The sequence below is a fragment of the Vipera ursinii genome (assembly GCF_947247035.1).
Source record: "Vipera ursinii genome assembly, chromosome: 1".
In the NCBI taxonomy this organism is placed as follows: domain Eukaryota; kingdom Metazoa; phylum Chordata; class Lepidosauria; order Squamata; family Viperidae; genus Vipera; species Vipera ursinii.
Window position 1 is genome coordinate 31,113,540 of NC_139512.1, and position 23,475 is coordinate 31,137,014.

Genomic DNA, 23,475 nt, shown 5'->3' on the forward strand with positions numbered 1-23,475 from the left:
AGTAATTTCTTCAGTATATAAGTATAGTTCTTCAATAAAACTCTCTTTTTACAACCCTATAATCCCTTAATAGAGTTGGGGTGTTGGATGGAGCTGAGTATTTACTATCCAGATGCCTTTCTAATTGCTACATGGAGTTTGCAGCAGATATTTTTTCTTTGCACCCTAGGAGAGAAACATCTGCTGCTATCTAGGATTGAACTAGGCCACCACGCCTAGTCCTTCAATATCAAGCAGAAAACATTACATGAGAAACATTTTTTATAAATTGTTTATAAAATAGCAAAACTAGACACTGTGTTTTTCAACTGAATATAATTAATATCTAGGTTACATTTTAGATGCTTCCATGTCAGGAATCCTTCTCTCTGAACTCTTTAACTTCTATTTATTTTGTATGCAGAAGGAGACAGAAAGTTCCTTCTAGTTATGAGTAATATATTGTATTAAAATTTATCAGTCTTGTTTAAAGTGTTCATACCGTTCTTCTAGATTAAGCCAGACCTTGGTAAAAGATGTAGCAATCCTTGCTCGAGAGATTCATGATGTTGCTGGAGATGGAGATTCCCACAGTTCATCTGGAACAGGCCCAAGTACTGCCCATAGTTCTGTGCCTAATACCCCTGCGTCAACCATCTCGGCAAGAGAAGAGGTATGGGAGCTGCTTAAAGTTGTCAATAAGTGGGTGCAACTTCATTGACCAGAAGTCCAACCTGATTCATAATAAAGCATTCAATTATTTTCACATCCAAGCAAGGTTATCTCTATATATCAGGGCTAGGCAACCTTGTCTCTTTTATGACTTGTGGACTTCAACTCCCAGAATTCCTGCTGGCTCAGGAATTTTGGGAGTTGAAGTCCACAAGTCACAAAAGACCCAAGGTTGCCTATCCCTGGTATAGATGGTTATTCTGTACTGAAGTGGTAAACTTCTTGCAACATATCCATAGCCAGAATTTGGCTATGAAACAGCTGGGATTCCTGTCATTCATAAGGTACTTTGCATTTTTTGGGAAAAAGTTCTCACCCACAACTTGGAAGAGGTTTTTTTTTTAGTGATGATTGGACAAACCATTGTGTTAAACTTGTATGAAAGGCACAATCAAGAAAAACGTGACTCATGGATTCAGTCATACCTAATCCATATGAACATTGCAATATTGGAATTTTTTGGGAATGTACCTTCCAGGATGGGTGAAGGGTCAGCATTAAAACAAGCTCTGGAAAAGTTAATACTCCATTGAAAATTGGAGTAAGAGATTACAAATATTTTGTAGGACTATGCCTCTAAATTTTCCTGAGTGGGTGGGAGACCTTTTGCATACCGTATGTCTCGACTTTTTTAAAAAAATGTATTTAAAACATTGCGTATTATTTCATTGGCTTTATCTAAAACCAAAATTAAAATAAACTCAGAAGATCAGTTATATGTATTTAAATTATCATGTGTGTCCACCAACAAGATCTAAAACTATCCCTTGTAATTAGCGAAATGACCTCAATTGGGGCCATATTAATCTTTAAGCTTTTGAACTGAATTGATTGTCAGATTCTGGTTTCCATTCTGAAGAATCCTGCCTGCAATCCCCTGACTCCAGCCTTGGACAGTGGGTTGAAGAAGAAGACCTCCAAGGTCCCTTCCAACCCTATGATTCAGTCTCAGTACTGCACTCTGCACACATCTGGGTGTGGTAAACAAGAATGTTTGTCCTTTGTATTATTATTACTATTAGCGTATGGTATTGTTACATTAGCCAGGAGACCACAGTGCTGTTGCAGAATAGTAGTTTGGCTACCAATTTGCCAGTTCCATCGTAGGACATTCTCACGCGCTTCCCAAGGTGTGCCACAAGAGGGCAAGCTGTCTGCGTTTTGTCATAGCTGTGAAGCATACCAAGTGCCAGCTGCATTTATTTGTATTGCTTTAGGGCTATGAGATCTAGATTGCAAAAATTGAGATGACCTCTAGATGGTAGAAGGGAGTTATAGAAATCTTATGGTTCTCTGATAGCACTAGATGTGATTCTTACTTCTTTGATTTGATTTGGCCTTTTTGATTGTGCTATACTCTTCGTTGAATTTAATTTTTCTAACCTTATGGTCAGCACTGACTGCTCTGTATCCCTCCCTCCCTCCCCACCCACCCCTTCCTTTCTTTCAAGACAGATTGCTCATTCAGCTTTGCAATTCCATATCAAGTGCATTTTCAATTCCACTGTGTTCTTTTAAAACTTTTAGTGTTCTCTAAATATATATATATTTATTTTCTTTATTTCATTTTCCCCCATTCTTTTAAGCTTTCTTACTTTTCCTTTTCCTTCTTCCGATTTTAAATTTCATTTTGCCAGGATTTAGAGCTGAATCCCTATATTTTCCCCTCACCTAGTTATATTTAAATAAACACTGAATTTAAAAAGCTGATGCCTAAGGAATTGCAGATAGTCCTTGACTTGTGACCGCTGTTGAGCCCAGAATCATAGTTCTGAGTCATGCCAGCTGTGTAGTAGGTCATCACGTGACCAGCCTGATTTCATGACATTTTTTGTGGTGGTCATTAAGTAAAACTGGTCGTGAATCTAACACCAGGTGTGTTTAAGTGAACACTGTGGTCACTAAACAAATTCATTGTTCACAACATTTGCTTTTTGTCGGGAACTAGAAGTAAATGCCAGTTTCTGGCAAAAAAAGAGCTAAATCACAGTCCCCTGACCATAGGGCGCCATAGATGGCCGTAAGGGCAGCCCAGTTGCTAAACGCCCCAGATGAGATCATGTGATGGTAGATTTGTGTGGGGCCTGGCTGCTGCAACTTTGAACCCAGATCAGACAGTAAGTACCTTTTGGGGGTTCATTATAAGTTTGAATGGTCACTAAGCAAGGATTACCTGTACTTAGTTGGGAATAATCATTTCTTTCTCCCCTTCTCCTTAAACTCATTACCTCCACCTGACCCCCATACATGGATAAAACCTTGTCATGCTTTGTGCAAGTTTAGATGTCACACACTTATTGTGTTTGTTGAATGTGCAGAAGGGAGGGCACGTGTGTTACCTTTGCCCTTCTGTTGTTTTTGCATTCAGAGAAGCCCTGTCTGAGTGACCTACCAATACAATTGCACCTGCATGCATATATAGGTTTATTGATGCAACTGGGAATCCTGCCCTGTTTGTATTCCTCATTTTCCTCTCATGGGTTTCCAGTCAGTCTTGCAGGATACTGAAGTTGGAAGAGCCATTAGGAATAGCTCTTTAGGGGCTTTAGTAAAGTAGCAAATAGGCATTTCTAAAAAGCTCCATGAGTAAAAATGGTGCCTTACTAGGATTATGCACACGGAAATCTTAAGTGCATTTCATGTTCATGTTTCCTAAACAGCAAAAAACAAAACAAAACACCTCTCTAAAGGAAAGCTTTAATTAATAAAAATGACTGAGTCCATTGAATGTGGACTGCCTTCTACAGTTGCATAATTTTTAATGTAACATTTCCTCTGATGCTAGTTCACGTTTTGAAAAGAGATTCTAATATTTTGGAATGATGGAATAGTACTAGTAACATGTATTATATTGAAAGCTGGTGAAAATGACACTCCTCTATTGGATACTACAATATTCACTAAAGTTCTGGTGTCATTTCTATTGTGAATTTTGCCACCATTTGCAGGCAGTGACAGTGAGCAAACTACTTAATATTGAGTCACTGGATAAGTTGTGCAATGCTTTATAGAAATGAAGGAGATGAACTCAACATCATGTGTCATTTTCAGAGCTTCTCTGCAAGTAATATGTTGCTCCAACCTAGATGAAGAAGACTGGTATTAGACGATCACTATAGTTGCTTGTTACTTCTTTCTTATATTGTCAATTAGACAATTCAATTCAGTGTTTAATTTTTTTATTCTTAAGCTGGTACAGCATATACCAGAAGCAAGTCTAAACTTCCAGAAGGTGCCTCCTGGCTCATTGGGATTCCGTGATTTTGACCAAAATATGAACGACAGCCGGGAGGAGGATATCACAAAAAGAACACGGATAAGAAACAGGGAAGAGGCAAGTGTATTTCCATTTCATGGAAATATGGGAAATTAAATTCCTCCATGTCTAAGACAACAGACATAGGAAACTACTTCTGAATGAGATCATCAGTTCCATGAGTAACTGGGTGAAGGTTATCAAAAATATTCACGTTAAAAATGCTGTCTTTCAAATTTGTTTTTGGGATTGTGTTCCAGGTGATCTTTGACAATTTGATGCTAAACCCGGTGTCCCAGTTATCTCATACCATTCGGGAAAATACAGAAAGTCTGGCAGAGAAAATGAAGTGAGTGTATGATGCCAATCTCTACGGCTCTGTTGTGTAACCATTTAGGGATCCTGCACTACTGGAGACCAGTGTTCCATACCAGAGTTGGAAAAATGACCCCAGTTAATACCGGCCCTCAATTTAGGAGAGAATTAAAATAGACATTTGTATCTTGGCTAAGAGTATTAAGTTTTATATCATAGTCTTGAACATGGCTCCTTGAACTCTTGGAACTTATTTCAACTAATCATGCTTGGAATTAATCCAGTAAGATTTAAATATTAATAATTAACCTACTTTTTAAATGGATTAACATGACTAAATAAGCTTTCTTATGGCCAGTATTTTGATATACTCTTGTAGCATTCAGGTGTACTGATACGTAGGGTATAGAGACATACATAAAAAAGGAATGTATGGTTGAATCACTAATATAAAACACTTGATTTTTATAAAGTGGGATGTAAATTCTGTTAAGTGGATATCCTTATCAAGCCAAACCTGGGTGATTTCAGAAAAGCTAAACAGGGTCAGACTTGGTTACTACTTGGATGGGAGACTTACCAGAAAAAACTGTGGTTAGACTACGAAGGCATTAGTCACTGTGGCCATTTTAAATGGAATAACCTGGGTAGGAAACATTTAGCTTCTCATCTGAATATGGTGATGTATTATTTTATAGTTGCGATAAATAAAAGCACCTGGTTCTGAAGCTTTATTTTATGCTTTGGTGACAAGTAACAACATTAATGTATTTGTATCAGAATTGTGTTCCAGAATACTGAGAGGACATGGGAAGAAATGGAAGCCAAAATTAATTCTGAAAATGAAGTGCCAATTTTAAAGACGTCAAACAAGGTAGGAAATCATTTCCTTAAATTATGTGCTTTGGAGTCCTGCTATTAAAAATATGCATTGATGAAATTGTTAGGTTTATATATACAAATGTTTTAAGTCTTGGAATGAATCTGAAACTCAATAGTCAAAATGTGGTTTTTGCTCAGTATTTTGATTTTAATCTTATTTCTTTTGTATATTTTTTCCCTTTGAGGAACCATGGAAATAAACATATTTTACTGACCAAGGTTCACACTGTGGAACTCAGCACTTGAATTTTAATACAATATAATGAAAACTAAAAAGGATTTTAAAATTGAAATCCATTTATAAATCTTTTTTAAAAGTAAATTTAAAGAAAATATTTTAGTATACACTGTTTAAAACAAGATTGAACAAATATGAAACTAGGTATAAAGTGCTTTTATTGAATTTTTTGAAATGTACACAACAGGCTTGTTTTGCTAAATTTGGTCAATGTTTAATGTTTTTAATCTAGGAAATCAGCTCTATTTTGAAGGAGCTTCGCAGAGTCCAAAAACAACTTGAAGGTTTGTAATACTTGCCTTCACAGTTCTTTTTTACATATATAAATGATTAGCATTAAATAGATATGATTAAATTTAAAACAACAGAAAGGCGGAGATGTTGCAACATGCCATGTGTTGGAGTGCAAAACAAGATTTATTTTTACTTATCTTAACCAGTAAGAATGTTTTGAATATTGTGGGGAAAACAAATTTAAATAACAATGTAAACAGGATTTATGATGAGGCAATCAAGATGATCAATGGAAAGAAGCTTTATACTGATGTGGTTATCATCTGCATGAGAAAAATGTTTATATTAATTGTCATTTATTTAATTAAGAACTGTATTTAAGGTTGGCTAAAGAGAATATTATTGGAAGAAGAGGAAATCAAGTAAAGTTATTATATGGACTATAGAATTATAGAAATTGTTATTGTTTTTTAAATACTAACCCAGACAACACGATGTTTACCAATATTAAGGTGTATGTTAAAAATCAATAAAACATATTTTTTAAAAAACAAGATTTATTTTGATCTTCAGGTAAAACAAAATGTCTGCTGAGAAACTTCAAGTGAGGATAAATATATATCTGCCCTCAAAGGGTATTGGAAGTTTCAACTGGTGTAGAATGCAACGAGTTGCTTGGTGCATATGTCATCACTGCTTCATGTGCTGCACTGGCTGCCAGTATGCTTTCATGTACAATTCAGGGTGCTTCAATTCAATTCACCTTTAAAACCCTTCATGTCTTGGGACTGGATCCATTTACTAATGGGACCGTCTTTCCCCAATTGTCTCTGCCTGTCTAGCAGGAGAGGTATGCTCCAAATACCATCAGTTAAGGAGTATCCCTAAGGCCTTGGAGACTTGGTTTTGTCCCCAAGCCCAGGGCCTAAGGCAGGGGTCAGCAACCTGAATCAGTGAAAGAGCCACTCAGAACCGGTTCCCTCAAAAAAGGAAAAACTGGGAGCCGCCAAAAAATGTGTGCGCATGCGCGTACATGCGCGCATGTGCAGAACAGGGTTTGACTGAAGAGTTGAGCCAAGGTGAGATATGCACCTACCCTGCATATTTGAATTGTTTGGTTGAGCCTTGGTGGAGCAGTGGGCTAATGCCTCCTTAAGTAACACCAGCTGCCTGCAATTAGTGCAGGTTCGCATCCCACCAGGCTCAAGGTTGACTCAGCCTTCCATCCTTCCGAGGTAGGTAAAATGAGGACCCAGATTGTTGGGGGCAATTAAGCTAACTTTGTAATAATGCCGCTTGGGGTGTGTGTGAAAGCCCTAATAAGCAGGCATATACATAGAATGAAGGCTACTGCTAAGCTTGTAAGCCGCCCTGAGTCTTCGGAGAAGGGTGGGATATAAATGGAATTAAAATTTTAAAAAAACTTTTTTAGTCCCACTTTTTTTGGGGACTGCACATCGCAGAAGACTGGGAGCCACAGGAGATGGCTGAAAGAGCTGCATGCGGCTCCGGAGCCACGGGTTGCAGACCTGTGGCCTAAGGCATGTGATAGAGCCTACTGTATCCAGATACTGTGGATGCCGTAATTCGTTGGATGATCCCGAACTACTATGTATTTTATATTTATATTGCGCATTTTATGTATTTTATTGTAAACCACCGAGAGTCACATACACGAGAGGGGCAGCTATATAAATCAAATCAATATAATTCAGTCTTCACAAAGCAGCCATGAGCTTTCATAGTATTAAATATCTGCCTGGAGATCATGCTTCTGAAATAGAAGCCATTCACTGTCCATGCACTCAGTTGTTGCTTGGGTATCAAACATCAAGAGAAGAAGTAAGTTGGAATTTTGTAAGAGATTCTGCTCATGCTTCTTTCTTTCCTTTTTGGCAGTTATAAACGCCATCATTGACCCAAGTGGGAACTTGGATTTGCTCACCAATAACAAGACCTGTTCTGTGCTACAGCCTGAAGCAGCTAAAGTCAGGACTACCAACAACACTTCTGGATCTGTGTTGGAGTCTTTGTCACCTGTCAAGAAAATGAATTACATTCAAAAATCAAACTTTGGGTCTACTGGCCTGCAGGATAAAACATTTGTATCAGATGGAGAGAAATATGTGATCTGACAGAACATTTTCTATTGCTTATCCTGTAATATGTCATTTACTGTGGCGTTTAGTATTGCATATGAGTTGTGTGTGAGTGGTTGTGGGCACATCCACGTGGAACAGTTGTTTAGATTGTTAGCACATTGCACAAAATGGGGGAAAAGGTACAACCTCTGCTATGTGAGCAGTTGAAGTCTGGATGAAGCCCTTTGTGGGGAAGAAAGGTTTAATGGTGTGGAACAACACATCCACAAGATATTTTTTTTAATAGAGAGCAATTCAGTGTGCCATTCTTCTATTGTGCCATAACAAAGCAGACCTTGCATATTCTTCATTCTCTATTGCTGAAGCTCTGATATGTTCTCAGATATAGCCTGTTCATAGCAATTGGTTGAGTTGTATATAGAATCCATTTTGAAAATATACTTTTTGAGACAGTGGATAGCTGGTGCTGTATAATTAATTTTAAATATGGAGTATTCAAATGGTTTGGTCAGGATTTATTTTTCATACTGTCAGGTAAAGTAAGGCAGCATAGCTTACTTTTAGGAATTCAGGAGCTGTTGCCTGAAAAATGTCTTCAAGGAGGAAGCAAAGATGATCCTGAATAATTTTGCTTCCAGTCATATAGCTTTCACTGGTCCACTTCTTAAAAGAGTGGAGACAAGAGCTGTGAATATGGCTGCATTGTTTTCTGTATGTAATTCATTTGAAAAATTCCAAATATATAGTTCTATAGGAGAGGATTCAATGACCAAATTAGGATTTTGTATAGCCAGGTTGCCAAATTCTTACTGTATCATGTTAGTCTCCATGTAACAAAGGGTTTATGTGCTCTGAATATTTTTTTAAATTCTATCTAAAGAGGGGCATATGAATAAATGTTCCACAACTGGGCAAGTAGTCACCATTTCTCCCCAGTACTTTGGTGGTAAGGTTTACACATAATCTTTTTAACCATGGCCTGTTGAATAAACCAGAATATCTGGACTGACAACACTCATCTATAAACCATAGTAATAACATGATCACAACTTTGCTAAGCCACCATGTGGCTTGATTGATTTGGGTTCAGCATGATAATTAAGCTTAAGCCCAAGAGTGGATACTGATGCTTAACCCAGTTCTGTGGAACTCATTTTTTTATCTGGAGGAGCCATTCTGGATCATGCACAGCTTTGTGCAGTTTATTTCTTAGTAGAATTTTGGGTGGGGCAGTTGAAATGCAGTCTTTAAAACTTTAAGCCAATAGTCCCTGGTTGTGTATGTGTAAATTGGAGTGGGGGGGAAGGGGGAAATGTTCTGCAAAGCTTAAGGTACAGGTACCAATTTTGCCTATAAATTGCACAGTAACACAATGTATTTCCAAATCATGGCTCAGGCTACTTTAGTGATGACAGATGTCATCTCCCTTTGGGACTCAGGCTGAGCAGAAAAACATAGTTCAGCTGCTAGGTAGAAAAAGTTGCTCATCCTGGCTTATTGTGTAGTATGGATCTAAGCTAACCACAAATTAGCATGTGTATACTTGGTCTGAATCTCACTGACATTCATGCACTATTTAAAGAGCAGAAAGGTACAGGCCTTCTTTTTTACCGTTAGGAAAACAGTTTTGAGCAGTAAAAAACAATGTCTCCATATCCTAGTTTCAAGGTTTGGGTAGTGGATCTTCAACAAGGCATGCTCAACAAGCTCCCATGAGATGATCCTCTCATGCTTGGTTTAGGGTTAATGGATATCGCATGCAACATGAGAAATGTAGCATGTTGTATCAGTAGACCAGAGTTTCTCAACCATGACTGCTTGAAGGTGTGTTTGAAACATTGACAGTTTGCAGCTTGACATTATGCTAACTAGGGAATTCTTTGAGTTGATGTTCACATATCTTCAAATTGCCAAAGCTGAGAAACATTGCAGTAGACATTATGCTGAACCTTTGGTTCCAGCAAAGAGCAGATTTCTCTGTCCTTCAGAGCTGGCCTTGCAGAATCCCATATCCCTTTATATTCCAAATTATTAGATGGGGACTATCAAAAGGTTGCCACAAATAATGGTGATATTGTAGCTGTTGCCTTAAATTGCTCATATGAATGTAGATCCTGGGATATATCATGGAAATGATATAACAGTTTTTAGTTTAATGTATCTTCTAGGAGAAAGTAAGTAAACTAATTTGCTCCAATATTCAGTGTTATCCAATATTCCTGTACTGGAAATTTGAGCACGTAAGAACAAAAAGCATGAATTAATACTTGCCTCCTCCATTGTCCAACCACAAAACAATTTCTAATATTGGTGCCATCCTTTCTTGAATCTCAATGCTAAAACTTGTCTGGGTGATGATGTGTCAAGTTAGTAGCTCTTCAGTGCAGTATTATAACTGTTTTACGTCTGGCCATTATGAAATTAATACCAATACCAAGAATAACTTTGCAAACATTTTTAAATGCCCATTTTTCCAATTAAAATAAATTGTCCATTTGTCAAATCAGCAATTAAGTAGGATGGGGCTAAGAACAGCACTGTTAACTATTTGGAGCGCTTACTGATATCAGTTGACACAGGGAAATTTTTTATAATATTCACTTCATTTCTAAATGATTGTTGAAGATCACCAGATTAAACACAGTTGAGAGAACTACTGAATTGACAGTAATTTATTCAGGCCTGGAAATGATGGAGTGTGAATACAACCTGTAGAGCAGCAGTCCCTAAGTTTTGCGGCTTGGCAACCCAGCGGGGGGGGGGGGGTAGAAGGGAACCATGGTGTGCAAGTGGCAGGCTGGCGCACAGCTCAACTTGTTCAAACGGTGGGCCGGCATGTGCACAGCTTGACTTGAGCAAGTAGAGCTGTGCATGTGCACATGCGCTGGCCCAGTGCTTACACAAGTCGAAGGTGCGCATACATACATGCTAGCTCACCACTCATGTGGCCTGATTCTGACTAGGCCATGACACGGTAGTGGGGACCTCTGCTATAGAGAACATATCTAAAATGTTAAACTCTTGTAGAAGTAAAATTGCTTTGGAAAGTGAATGAAAAATTCAGTTGCGTTGCTCAGAGGAAATCTTTGCTATCCAGTTGGATTTTATCTGTCTCAGATACTTGATTGTGCACAGGTTTAAATAATGTAAATGCTGCTATTGATGTTGAGGCACCAAATAAAAATTGTCAGTACTTTTCCCGTTAGAAACTGATCCAGTTACAGATTCATTTATATAGTGTCCATTTAATTGTACCTGATGGTTGCTTGGAAACTTGTCTCTGAGTCATAGACATGTCATATGTCAATTCTTACTGCTCACCAAACATTTCCAATTTGTCTTTAAAGAATCCAAAATTTGTAAATGCATCAAAATTCTTCACCTTAATTATTGATGTCACACTTGCTAGCACCAAGTCTATATTAGATTATCTTCGAAATAAACTGTTGCAGAGAGAGAATCTAAGTTTGAGTAAGCTTAGAAAAAGCTTAGAAAAAATCCTAGAAAAGCAGTTTTGTATTTATGCCATCTTCTAAGTCATCTTTTCCCAATAGAATGAATTGCAGATGCATAGAATGTACAATTCTCAAAATTCCCAGACAGCATGTATCTGGGGAATTCTAGAAAATGTAGGTTTAACATGTGGAAAAACGTTCACACCTGAGCATATGTTTCATAAATATTTAAGCCTAAGGTGAGATACTAGTCCAATGCTGTATCTGTGTATGAACCTCCAGAAGGCATGGACATAGAAGTCAGGTTTGCTCAAAGGTAGCAAAAAAGATCTTGGGCTTACCCTACAGATAAAATTTAAACTTGAAACTAATGTTCTATAGTTCATATATTACAAATAGATTGCATATCACTTCTGATACACTTAAGAAGAAAGAAAAAGCCATATTCTCATATTGGATCCCTCTAGTGCAATATCAACCAATCAATCAGAATAGAGCTAGAAGGGACCTTGGAGGTCTTCTAGTCCAGCCCCCTGTGCTCAAGGAGTCCCTATATCATTACACACAAGTGGTTGTCCAGTCTCTTCTTAAAAACCTCGAGTGATGAAGTACCCACAATGTCTGAAGGGAAGCTGTTCCACTGGTTAATTGTCTTCACTGTTAGGAGGTTTCTCCTTAATTCCAGGTTGCTTCTCCTTGATTAGTTAAACATTTAATCCCAGTATGTGGGTACCATCTAGGCCCCATTTAATTGACTTTCTGATAAGCAGAAAGTCAAATAAATGGGACCTAGATGGTGATACATAGGTTTTTTTTTGAGTTAATGAAAACCTCTATATTTGGCTAGCCAGTTTCAAAGGATTACAAAGCCCAGATCCTTTGAAGTTCAGTGACAAATGTTTGAGTTCTTCAGAGTAGCTTGTTTAGAGAAAACAGTTTATCTTCCTTAGGTTAAAATGACTGATCAAGATTGAATGAGTATGACCCATTGAGAGAATGTTTATCTGTTTGAAAAGAATGATGCCATTCTCATGCTGGTGGTAATAATACTATCATATAGGTTGAGAGTGTGTAGTAACATAAATATGCTAAATAAATATGTATGTAAAAAAACTGAATGAAAGCAATTAGTGGGGGCAATTTTTGCCCATCTAAAAGTTTTTATATAGATTTCAAACAGAGGTGTGTGTACGTATGATTCTGCATGTTTACCACAATCGAGACTGACAACTCTGTTGCTATGCTACACAATTAAGCAAGACATCACATGTCCACAACTTATTATGCTAGCTTCATCATTGACTCTGCTTGTTGGAAGTTAGCTGTGAAACATGTAAGTGAAAACCACATGACTGTGGGATGCTGCACTATCATAAATTCAAAGACTGTCATAACTTTGAATGATTGCTAAACAGGGCAGTTATTAAGTGAGGACTACCTCTATGGTTGGGTTCAATTCAAATTAGGAAAAAATTCAGAGGCAAGTTTTCAAGAATGACCAGCCGTGTACATCAGATGGAAGGAATAACTTGTTCTCATTTTACCTGAGAAAAATGGGTTGGGCAAGTGTTTTTCCACATTGCATGAAAGCAACCCAAGGTGCGTTCAAGGCTTTGAAACCAATTAGAAATGATAAATCTCCTTACAAGATATCTTAGACCTTAAATCACACTTCAGTTTAAGGTATACAATGTGTCTTAAATATATACACTTTAAAAACCTAATGTATGTATTCCCCAACTCATCCTTACATGAATTAGAGAAAACGTTTGCTCTGAATGTTTACAGATACCTACTTTTGAAAGAAGTAAGTTGCTACTTATTTTTCACTTTTGTAGATGGATTCCTTCCTTCCCTCCCTTCTTCCTGTGGCAAATGAATTCCTGATCTTGCCATTATTAAAGTCCAGAAAACTACTTGTTCACTTACTGTTGTGTCCCCTGCTCAATGGTGCCTAAGCATCTGGTGGTTGTTACTCTACTGAAACTGTTTTCCACTGTTAAACATTTTTTCACAGCTATCATTGTATTAGATCTGCATGCCACACTAAAGCAAGCTGAGCTGTATGAGAGCATTACTGAAATTCAGCTTTGTATAACTCAAAACTGTTTCAGTGACTTCCATTTTTGATTCATCTTTTATTTCATGTTGATGTCCTCTTTGAAATACTGTGTATAATTATAAGATCCATCTGATTCCTGCAGACCTTCAATGGGATGCTTCCCCCCCCTTTTTTTTTTAAAAAAAAACACCCAGTAATTTATTTTGCTTGACAGGCAGTTTATCTGTACCATTTTGTTTCTGAATAATGTTGTGGATGTCTTTCAAACCAAAATAAATGGTTATTTTATATAATTTTATCACAAATTTGCTATAATAAATCATTCTCGTACCAGGTTTATACAAAGTTGGAGACCTGAGCTAATCTCTTTGGAGGCTTCAGGTTGGGAAAGGTAAGAAATACACACCTGTTTGAATCTATAGGAACAGATTTTCTTTTTAAGGTTCCAGACATCTTTCTGACTATAAAATGCTGGGGAGCAAGGAGAGGAAGGAATAACAAACAAACAAATAATCCATAGCAAGCAAGAGAAGGATTGGAGAATTGCTGCTGCTCTGTCTTCCACCATTCACTCACCTCATGCAAATGAGCTTTTAGGTAGCCAAAATAACAATATCCCTATGGAAGAGGGGGGGAAAATAGAAACATGCCAGAAGGAACCCCAAGACTGCTCCCCCACAAAAAAGAGGGACAAAAACTGCATGAGAACTTTACATGATATATACAGGCACAACATCGCATGTTGAATAAAATATAACAGGACAACTAAAGAATCTCAGTGGGAAAAAAAACCTTTGGTGGGTGCAATCTTGAATAAGACTACTGCATGCTGCAGAATTTAGTTTCAGGTTCCATTGGGTGATCACTATTGCCTTTTTCCTCACCCTAGTCTCTTCATCTCTGTCTAGCAGTCTTCTTGAACTTTCATTGTATTTCAAAATTCCTAGATTACTGCTTTCCTTCCCTGTCTCCAGCAGTGGTTTAGGATCTATGTGAAAGTAAGCTGCAAGTTTAGATCAGTAGATCAAGTCCTATTCATTTTGTAGACCTAGGCATTTTATGGCCCTGGGCCACATCTGGCCCTTTGGCTGACCTGGTCCAGCCAGCATGAGATCAATTGGAAGTTAGAAAATAAAATGTAAATAAGTGAGCTTCAGGAGCTGGGAGAAGCAGCCAAGAGACTCCCTTAGTCGGCTAGCAAGAGAAAGCTTTTCGGCACCTGCAGCAGAAAAGAGGCACAGCCAGACTGAGGTAAAGTGAGGCCCTTAAGGCTCCATTGCTCCTTCCACCCTCAACACATGGGTGGCACCAGCAGCAGAAGTAAGTTCAGCCCTTTGGTTTGGTCCTCCACAACAATCCCAGCTTCTCATGTGGCCTGTTTGGAGAATTAATTGTCCGCTCTCAACAGAGGGGGAGGGATACAACAACATCTGTCTCGAGTCTACAACACAGTCCTTTCAACAGTTCAAAGGCGGCTGTCAACCCTACAACAAACCTGGCTGCAGCCATCTTACTCGTTCTAAGTTGTCACAAGAATAGGAGGGTGTGTGGAGGATTTCTGTTAATCTAAACATTTCACTGTCCCGTGGGAACCAAGGTCATTTCTATCAGTTAGGTTGGTGGCGTGAGAATTTGGTTAGAAAGCCCACCAAACTATTCTATTGAGAAACGTAGCTGATTGTATAACATTGGGGTGGGAAGTTTAACTTTGTAATAGTTTTTCTATGGAGGGGATTTCAGACTTGGTTTCGCTTTTGACTATGTAACTACTATGTAACTACTGAACATGTTCTTTGAGGAAGTTACTAGCCTCAGAGTTCTGATTTGGTCTCGTCTATCGGAACCATGACAAATGCTCCACACCCATTTGCACTACTCAGGTGACCTTGACGAAACCAATAAGCCTCCAGGGGCATCCACGACTCGCTAAAAGAATGCAAATGACCAGTATCTGCAAAGAGTATAAATCCTTCCATTCCCTACCATCCAATCAGAGCTGAAGAAGCTTCTTGGATGAGAAGTGAAATGTCTTCGAAGAAAAACAAGAAAGTCCATGAAAAAGCACCTTTGGGATAACCTGAAAGATTCAGTTTCTCCAGAAAATCTGCTCCTTAAAGTGACTTTTGCTGGATAAAATGAAGATGTATGAAATAGGGTCATAATTCTTTAATGAATACCAGAGAGCCTAGTTCTTATAATGTTTAATGCCAAGCACATCCTCTAAGTCTTTGTTAAAGTGTGTAGAGCCCTTGTCGCCTTCTAGTCACAAGGAAACAAATTTGACTGCAGGGAGACTTGGATATGTGTGTTGCTATATGTTTGTGTGTAACATTTAAAAACAAAAACAAAATAAATATAAGATGAATAAGATAAGTAAGTAAAAGAGTAAAACTTTCTATTCTGAAACTGCAGGATCCAATCTGGGTCAGTCATTGGGACCAGAGGTTTAGTCATTCTGAAATTGTTAAATTGCTTTTTGTTATGTTTTTCCCAGTATTCAGCTAAAATATGCCTGCCTAAAACTACTAAAATATCCCATTATTCCTTTATAAGGGGCTTTGATCACATGGTTGGGATTGCCATGTTGACTTTTTGAACCCTTCCCCAGATGCTTCTTATGTTCTGTAATTTTGGGCGAAAGAAAATTGCCCTTAATTTATTCTTCAAACATTTTCTGAGTGTTGATGGGTTCAACGTGTTTCCTTTGTTTCACATTTCAGCTCAGTATTTGGTAAATAGATGAGGTAGTTATCTTTTATCTTGCTTTGATAACTGTTTTTCTTGGGATTTTTTGTTGTTATTCTTCTTTAATTAAAGACTTTCATATACCATTACACATATCTGTTCTCCTTTATCTTCTCTGCCGAACTTTATAGCTATGCTTCGAAGTGGAAGCTGGTTAAGAATGCTCATTTTACTGAACCAAAATCACATTTGATCATTGCAGCAGGCTGATATGGTGTAGTGATTAAGCCAAAATCTAATTTCAAATTCCCACCTGACTATGGAGCTTTATGAATGACTATGGTCATTCTCTTTCAGTACACAACAGCCCTCATAGCCAATAAAATGATGGAAGGCACACTTGAGAGATTCCAATATATTCTTTGAGTTCCCAACAAAAAGTTGTGGAAGGACTTTGATAAATAAGACAATTTTTAAAATAAAGAGTTGTAGACTTTGCCTTTTGGGGGGCTATGTAAATGCATACTACAATATTGTACTCTTTTATTTTATATGGGTTCTAGGGACTTCAAAATCTGGTCCGAAGAATACTTCACCATCAGTGCAGGCATGGCACTTATTGCAAAACAGTCAACAGGTTCCTCAAAGAGAAATCTAATAATACAGGAGTAATTGTTCCTGTATTACCAAGTGAGACTGGAATTCTAAATAAATTCTAAATACTCCATAAATATGGAAGATCTTATTGGGCAGAAAGATTGTGCTTGGAAAGATAGAATGGAAACTGTAAAATAAAACTATTTCTAATGAAAATTTACTCATAAATTTACTGTGTGTTAAATTTAAATTAACACCAGATGAAAAAAAGCTTTATTTCATGGAATCTTAAGAGTTTCACTATAGAGCTTTATGAAGTCTTTCAAGTTACTTTTTGCTACCTGCATCTAACATTGTGTATTAGGGAGAGACTAGAAGTTGTTTGAAAAGAACATGTATGAATTGGGATACTTGATTCACAATACTTACCACTTAATAAAGTGCTTTTCTGTAGTAGGGCATATTTAGTCTGTGTCCTAATTGCAAAGGAACATACCCCACAAAAGCTGAATTTTATATTTATTCATACCACATCCAGATTTCAAATATGTACATGAAATAAGAATGTTAAACTTAAAGAACTCTCTAAAAATCTATGGCTGTATAACTGCAAATTGCAGGTTACAGATCAAAGCCTACTATTCAAGTAGCTTAAAGCCCTGCGTAATTTGCCAAGTACCACAAGATGGCAATGTTTTAGAAATGTTATGTCCTGTTATATTTTTAACTGACTCAGTTAATTGTATTGGGTGAAAAAAGCCTCAAAGAGTAACTTTTATAACATTTATTTCCATTTATCTACAGTTTACAATAACCTCTGAGTATTCAAAGAATGATGTTTTTAATAAGATAGCAGCATAAATATAGTTAAAATAAAATCTGAAAAAGGAGAAATAGATTTCTATTTCTCTCAGCACTAACTGCTTTGCTTTGCTTTGGTTCCTCTAAAATAGATTTGGCAAAATAATATCTCTACAGAAATTAGCAGAAAATATCTTGTTTGGTTTCGTTGGAACTATGGATTTCTTTATTCAATGGTCGGGTCCATCATCTGGATTTTTGTATAGTATATGTATTTCATACTGCAGGTAACAAATGTTTCTGGGAAGTCTTGAAAGACTATTCCATGAGCTTATAAACACTACTGCAATATAAAGTATTTTAAAGATCATATTGGTAGCATTCTTATTTATTTTGCTGAAATGAAGGCAATATCACTTTCTGATTTTTTAAAATACTTTTCAGGATGGTATTGTATTTTCATACGGACAAAGAAACAATTTTATTTTGATGAGTCTTCAGGAGTGTGTTTGGGTTTGGCTTTCCCTTTCTCTAAAAGGATCAATTCAGTTCTTGCTGAAGATGAAACAATGGGCTCTGAGGTTTCTTCTTTCTCTGTGAGTGATAAGGTTTCCTGAGCGTCAAAGAAAGTTTCATTTTTTTCTGTTAGATTTTCTTCATCTTTTTCTTCTTCTGGATCTGCTTCCTTTTCTTTGTCCATTTCCTTGCTCTTTTTTGCTGGAGATGAAAAACCTAACTTAGGAAATTTAAACCATCCTGTTTTGTCCGTTTCTTTGGCAGTATCACTGTCTAATTTGGATGTATCATCAGGCTGAACTTTCTGTAAAGCTTCAGGTTTTGAATCTGAGGTTGAGTCGTCAGTAGTGGAAGAAAACCCAATACTTGGAAGCCAAAGTTTAAATCTACCAGATCTCTTACTATCAAGTTTTTCTTTCTCATCTGTGACCTCATCTGTGCTACTTGTACATACTGTTTCTTCTGCAATTTCTGTAGATTTAGATATCTCTACTGACTCAGAGTGACTCTCTGCAAATTCACTAGAAGTCTGTATGTCAACTGTAAAGGATTTAAGCTTTGCCAGTGTTGCAGCAGAAGATGTTCCTTCAGTAAATTCGTACGTTACATCCTTATCTTTATCCGATGTTTTCACGTCACTCAAACCAGTCTTTTGTGCTGCTTCTCCTGTACCTGAACGTTGATGATCCTTATCCTCAAATATTTCACCCATACATTCTGTAGAAGATAACTTGACTGGTACATCTAAGCTCACATGTGATTCCTGGATTTTCACTTTGAAAAGCGAAAATCCAAAGGCAGCAGTTTTAACTTCTGATGGAGGAATCTCAGATTCTTTTACTATTTGAGTGGAGAAAGTTTCCTGTATGTCAGCATCATCACCAGAGCCAAAGGTAGATTTACTTTCTATCTTTATTTCTTTACTGTCCGTGATTGATCCTTTAACCCGCACTGATGCACTTGAACTAAATGGATCTTCAGGCTGAAGTTTAATTTCAAGTGGGGCTCTTTGAATATCTGGCTCCTTCAGCGTTGTAATTTTAGCGATTGACTTTTGAACGTTACCATCTATAGTGTCTATTTTCTCTGTAAGAAATTCAGCACTGAATTCCTTTGGCACTTGTTTATGCCGATATACTGCTGTATCTGCAAAAGAAGAGTCTGTAGATGGGAATTTACTTCCAACTTGTGGTCTTTGAATGGCAGGTTCAGACAATGTTGTAATTCTGACTTTTGATTTCTGAATATCATCTCCTTTCTCTTCAGGGAACACAGTCTTGAACTGCAATTGAGAAATACCATCATCAGCAGTATCCTTTATCTCCATTGTCTCTTCTGAAATCAGTTTTTCACCTTCAGGAATTCTATGTGTGAACTTTGGCATTTTGAATTTGGGCATTTGGAAACTTACTTCTGCATCTCCAGTTTTTTTATCCTGAACTTGGGCTCCTGATGTTTCTCCCTCAGATCTAACTAATGACACCTCAGTCTGCACTTTTGGTGAATCAACTTGAATTTCTGCACCCTGAGATTTACTGCGCAAGTTGGCGAATTTTGGTATCTTGAATTTAGATGCTTTTGTTTTACTTGTTTTCTCTTTTTCATCCACTTTCACTTCGCCTTCTTCAGGCAAATCTTTTTCAAAGCCCTCGACTGGGAAATCAATGATTTCAAAGTCTTCATCAGTGATTGAAACTTCCATTTTAACTTTGGAAAGAGTAACAGCAGGCACGTCTAGGTCAGATTCAATACCGGGAACAATGGCACTGCTCTTTGTGGTAGACCATCCAAACAAAGGCACACTGAATGTGGGCATTTTGAATATACTTTCTTTTCCTTGAAAATCCTTTTTTGGTGACTTCTTTTCAGTCCCCATCTCTTCAGGTTGTGTATCAAGGCTTTGCAAAGGCTCTGTGTCTGTAATAATAGCGTCAATTTTCCTTCCCATAGTAATTTCAGTAGATGGTATTTCAGCCACTCCCGTAGTATCCACGATTTCGGGTTGCTGAATGTTCATCTCACTTTTAGGGATGTTTCTATCAATATCCATCTTTGGGACAGTGCCGGCGAATTCAGCTTGAGAACTTTCTCCTTCTGCACCATCTTTAACTATATCAGCATACACTTCGGATTCCAGGACACTAAGTTTTCTGCCAATTTTTTCTGAGGAGTGTAAAAAACTGCCTTCACCCACTAATTGGTCAGTGGTAGACTGCTTTTCTTTCTGTACTACAACATCCTCTTGAGGAAGCATGACTTTTTGTTTTGAGATGTTTTTTTCACTGTCAGGTTCCCTTGAGATGGTTACAACTTTAGGAGATTTTACTTCAACTTGTAATTCAGTAACATGAGCTTCTCCTGTGATGTCTTCAGTTTCAGCATCACTTTTTTTTGTCTTTGGAGTCCGACCAAATGAAGGCATTTTAAATTTGGGCATTTTAAACCAACTCTGAGATTCCTCAGTCTGAATTTCTTCAGAAATTCCTTCATCACTTTTAACTTGCAAGGACTGAGCTTTTCCACCACGTTTATCAGATTCTGTAGTCATCTGAAACTGAGAGACATCAGATTCAGGTTTGGGTGAAGTGATTCCACTGCCTGACAGATCACTTTCTGACAGATCTGAAATTCCAAACTTTGGCATTTTCAGTTTTGGCATCCTAAACTCCCCCTCTGTACCATCAGATTTCATACTTGCACTGTCCATACAAATGTTACCTTTGAACTCTGTTTCTAAACATTTCTGTTCAAAGGAACCTTTTGTGATAGGCACCTTAATATCAGTTTTGAGTAAGTTGATATCTGTATCTGTCTGGAATGTTTTGGTTTCTTCTTTGATCTCACCTTTCAGCATTTTTATACTTATTTCTGTTTCCTCTACTTTTCTTGTAGTAAAACTGCTTTCTATGTCAGGTATTTGCACCAAAGCTCCATCACCTTCCACTACTATATCCACCTCTGCTTTTGGTAGCTTTGTCTTAGACAGTGAGATTTTGGGCATAATTAAATGAGGTCTTTTTACCTGACCTTTTTTGGTGGCTATGTCTACATTTCCATCAGTATGAACTCCTTGATCTTCTGAAAGAGTTACTTTTGGTTCTGTGCCTGTATCATCTGATACTATGTCCAGTTTGGGTTCTTCAAGAGGTTCTTTTATATGTGTTTTAAGACTTGCTTCCTTTTTAGGAGACCAGCTCAATGATGGCAATTTGAATTTTGGCATTTTGAAATGTGCCTTTTCTTCTCCAACTAAACTTCCTTCCTTCCTTATCTCTCCCTTAGTTTCTGACTCTTTTCCTGCACAGTGTAAATCCTGAATACCTACTTCTGACTTTGTGACAGAAATATCAATAGGTGATATTCCCACTGCTGCAGTCTTCACATCAGCTCTAATAATTTGGGGCATTTTTATTTTCTGTCCCAAAACATTCTTTTTTTCACCAAGTACATCAGACTCCGTTTCAATTGTTGGAGCTTCCACTGCAATATCAGTAATATCTGTTGTTGTTTTCACCTGGGGAACATCAACGTCCTTGGATAGGCCAATAGCAATATCTGGAACTTTCCCTTTAGAAAATAAGATCCCAGAGTTAGCCATTTGAAATTTTACATTTTATTTTTCTTATATTACAACTTTAGTTTTTAATTTCTGTTCCACTTACAGATATTTCAATAGACAGTATTTCTACTCTAATTCCTAATGCTTTCATTTTAGGAACCTTAATTCCTGCTATTGACTTATCATTTCTGTCATCAATATCATCTGGTTATAACTCTCATTTTAAAAACTAACACCAAATGAAGGAACTAAAGAGTTTAGGTAAACTGATTTCCATATATACTGTGGAAGCTTTAATTGTTGGTCTAAAATGTTTTGTGCTTGGAACCTTAACTTTAAATATTTTTTATATCGTTGTCAATGGTTTCTTTATCTAATATTTCTTGTGAAATATATTTTTCTTCCTTAGAAACAGACACTGCCATGTGATTATTCAGTGACAGCACACAGGTATTCCAGGTTTATAACCTTTCATTTTCAGCAAACTAGAATGAAGCCTTCTAATAGGCCTTTCTTCCATAGTCAGGTTTAATTAAAATTCTATTCTTTTGTTTCAACTGTAAACGAGAGATCTTCTCTGCTTGCATTAATAACAGTAGAACCACTAGAGTCTTTCTTAAGTTCAACTAAGTAAATTTTCAATTTTGGCATCTTAAAATATATTTTTTCTTATGTCTTTAATGAATTAATTTCATTTAAACATCTTTGCTGCTTAAATCTTACCATCATTGTGTACTATAAAATATCTTCAGATGAAAGGACAATATCTATCTCTGAACTTTTAATACTAGATTTCAATATAAGGAATCTTTCATTGGTGAAATCTGTATTTTTATACATGAAACACCTGACACTACTTCAGAGATTTCAGATGATCTGACATCTAAAATTTGCATTTCAGAATTTACATCAAAAATATCACCTCAATCTTGCATACATTTTCATCTTTCCCTTTGAAGTCAAGCTTTCTCTTAGCTGTGCTAAGTTGATACACTTTTAGCTCCTAAATTGGAATAATTTGACTTAGTCAATAAAGGCTAAGTCAAATCTAGCCCATTCAGCCAGAATAATATTGCCAGTAGGCAAGTTTTCTCTTTTGTCATATTTAGAAGGAGATATTTAAATCTTTGAGAAACCAAAATTAGGTAAATAAAAACTTAGACAAACTGATATTTATCCCACCATGACAGTGAGTTTCCAAAATATCCATGTTAATACAGAAACACTTGTATCATATCTTTCCAAACTACTGTGTTACTTCTGACAATTAAGTTCTCTCACACAGATAAAATTACACATTCAGCATACTTAGTGTGATAGGAACAACTTGCAATTCTGGTCTTACAATATTTCCTTCAGACAGAATGTCAGTTTTGTAGGAAGAAAATATTACAAAAGAATAAATAATACTCTTAGGCTTGTAAAATTTACTACATTTCTTCAGATTTCTCTAATGATCTAGAACTATTTTCAGTGTTAAATCTAATTCAACATCTTCAAAACACAGAACATCTGTACATATTCAGAATAGAATTATCCAAGGCTGGGATGTCAGCAGCTATTTTCAGTCATTAAATATCATATGTAGGAATTTTAGATTTTTTTTTGAGTGATGGCTCAGACACCCTTACACGAAAATTTATATATAAGATTAATAATTCATGAAATCAGCATTGCAAGGTCAGCTTTCAGACCAGCTTTGAACACATCTGTTTCTGTTAAAGGCAATAAGACTTTTTCCTGTATTGCAATTCTCCCATTAGGAGATAAATTTCCAACTTTGACATTTTGAACTTAACCCCCCCACTTTTCATCTTAACCTCCCCCCCCCGCCCCATAGAAACATTGCCAAATGGAGGTTATACTTTTAAGTCAGGAGTTCCATGATCACCTGGAATCTCTACATCAGATTATGAAACACCAATGTCAGCCCTGAATGCTAATATCTTCAACTGAGATTTGGCTGATGTCCATGTGGTGTTGGGCCCCTACCTTCTGGCTTGGAAAATTCCATACTGGACATCTTGAACTTGGGTATGGGGATTTACATCTCGCTTCCCTT

General features: G+C 37.0%; 2 protein-coding genes across 5 annotated transcripts in view; one reads left to right on the top strand and one right to left on the bottom strand.

Annotated features, from left to right (window-relative positions):
- CEP170B (centrosomal protein 170B) overlaps positions 1-13,428 on the top strand; it is a 70,424-nt gene extending 56,996 nt beyond the window's left edge. For all 4 annotated transcript variants that reach the window (XM_083359955.1, XM_083359958.1, XM_083359956.1 and 1 more), the window contains exons 14-19: positions 493-652; positions 3,902-4,045; positions 4,228-4,316; positions 5,063-5,156; positions 5,635-5,686; positions 7,536-13,428. In XM_083359955.1, the coding sequence (XP_083216081.1) occupies positions 493-652; positions 3,902-4,045; positions 4,228-4,316; positions 5,063-5,156; positions 5,635-5,686; positions 7,536-7,771 (775 nt within the window). In that variant the 3' untranslated portion in view covers positions 7,772-13,428. The remainder of the gene's footprint in view (positions 1-492; positions 653-3,901; positions 4,046-4,227; positions 4,317-5,062; positions 5,157-5,634; positions 5,687-7,535) is intronic.
- Positions 13,429-17,039: 3,611 nt separating this feature from the next.
- The window catches only part of AHNAK2 (AHNAK nucleoprotein 2), a 64,992-nt gene continuing 58,556 nt past the window's right edge, over positions 17,040-23,475 (bottom strand). Inside the window, exon 8 of the mRNA XM_083353168.1 lies at positions 17,040-21,421. Coding sequence (XP_083209294.1) covers positions 17,820-21,421 — 3,602 coding nt within the window. The 3' untranslated portion in view covers positions 17,040-17,819. The remainder of the gene's footprint in view (positions 21,422-23,475) is intronic.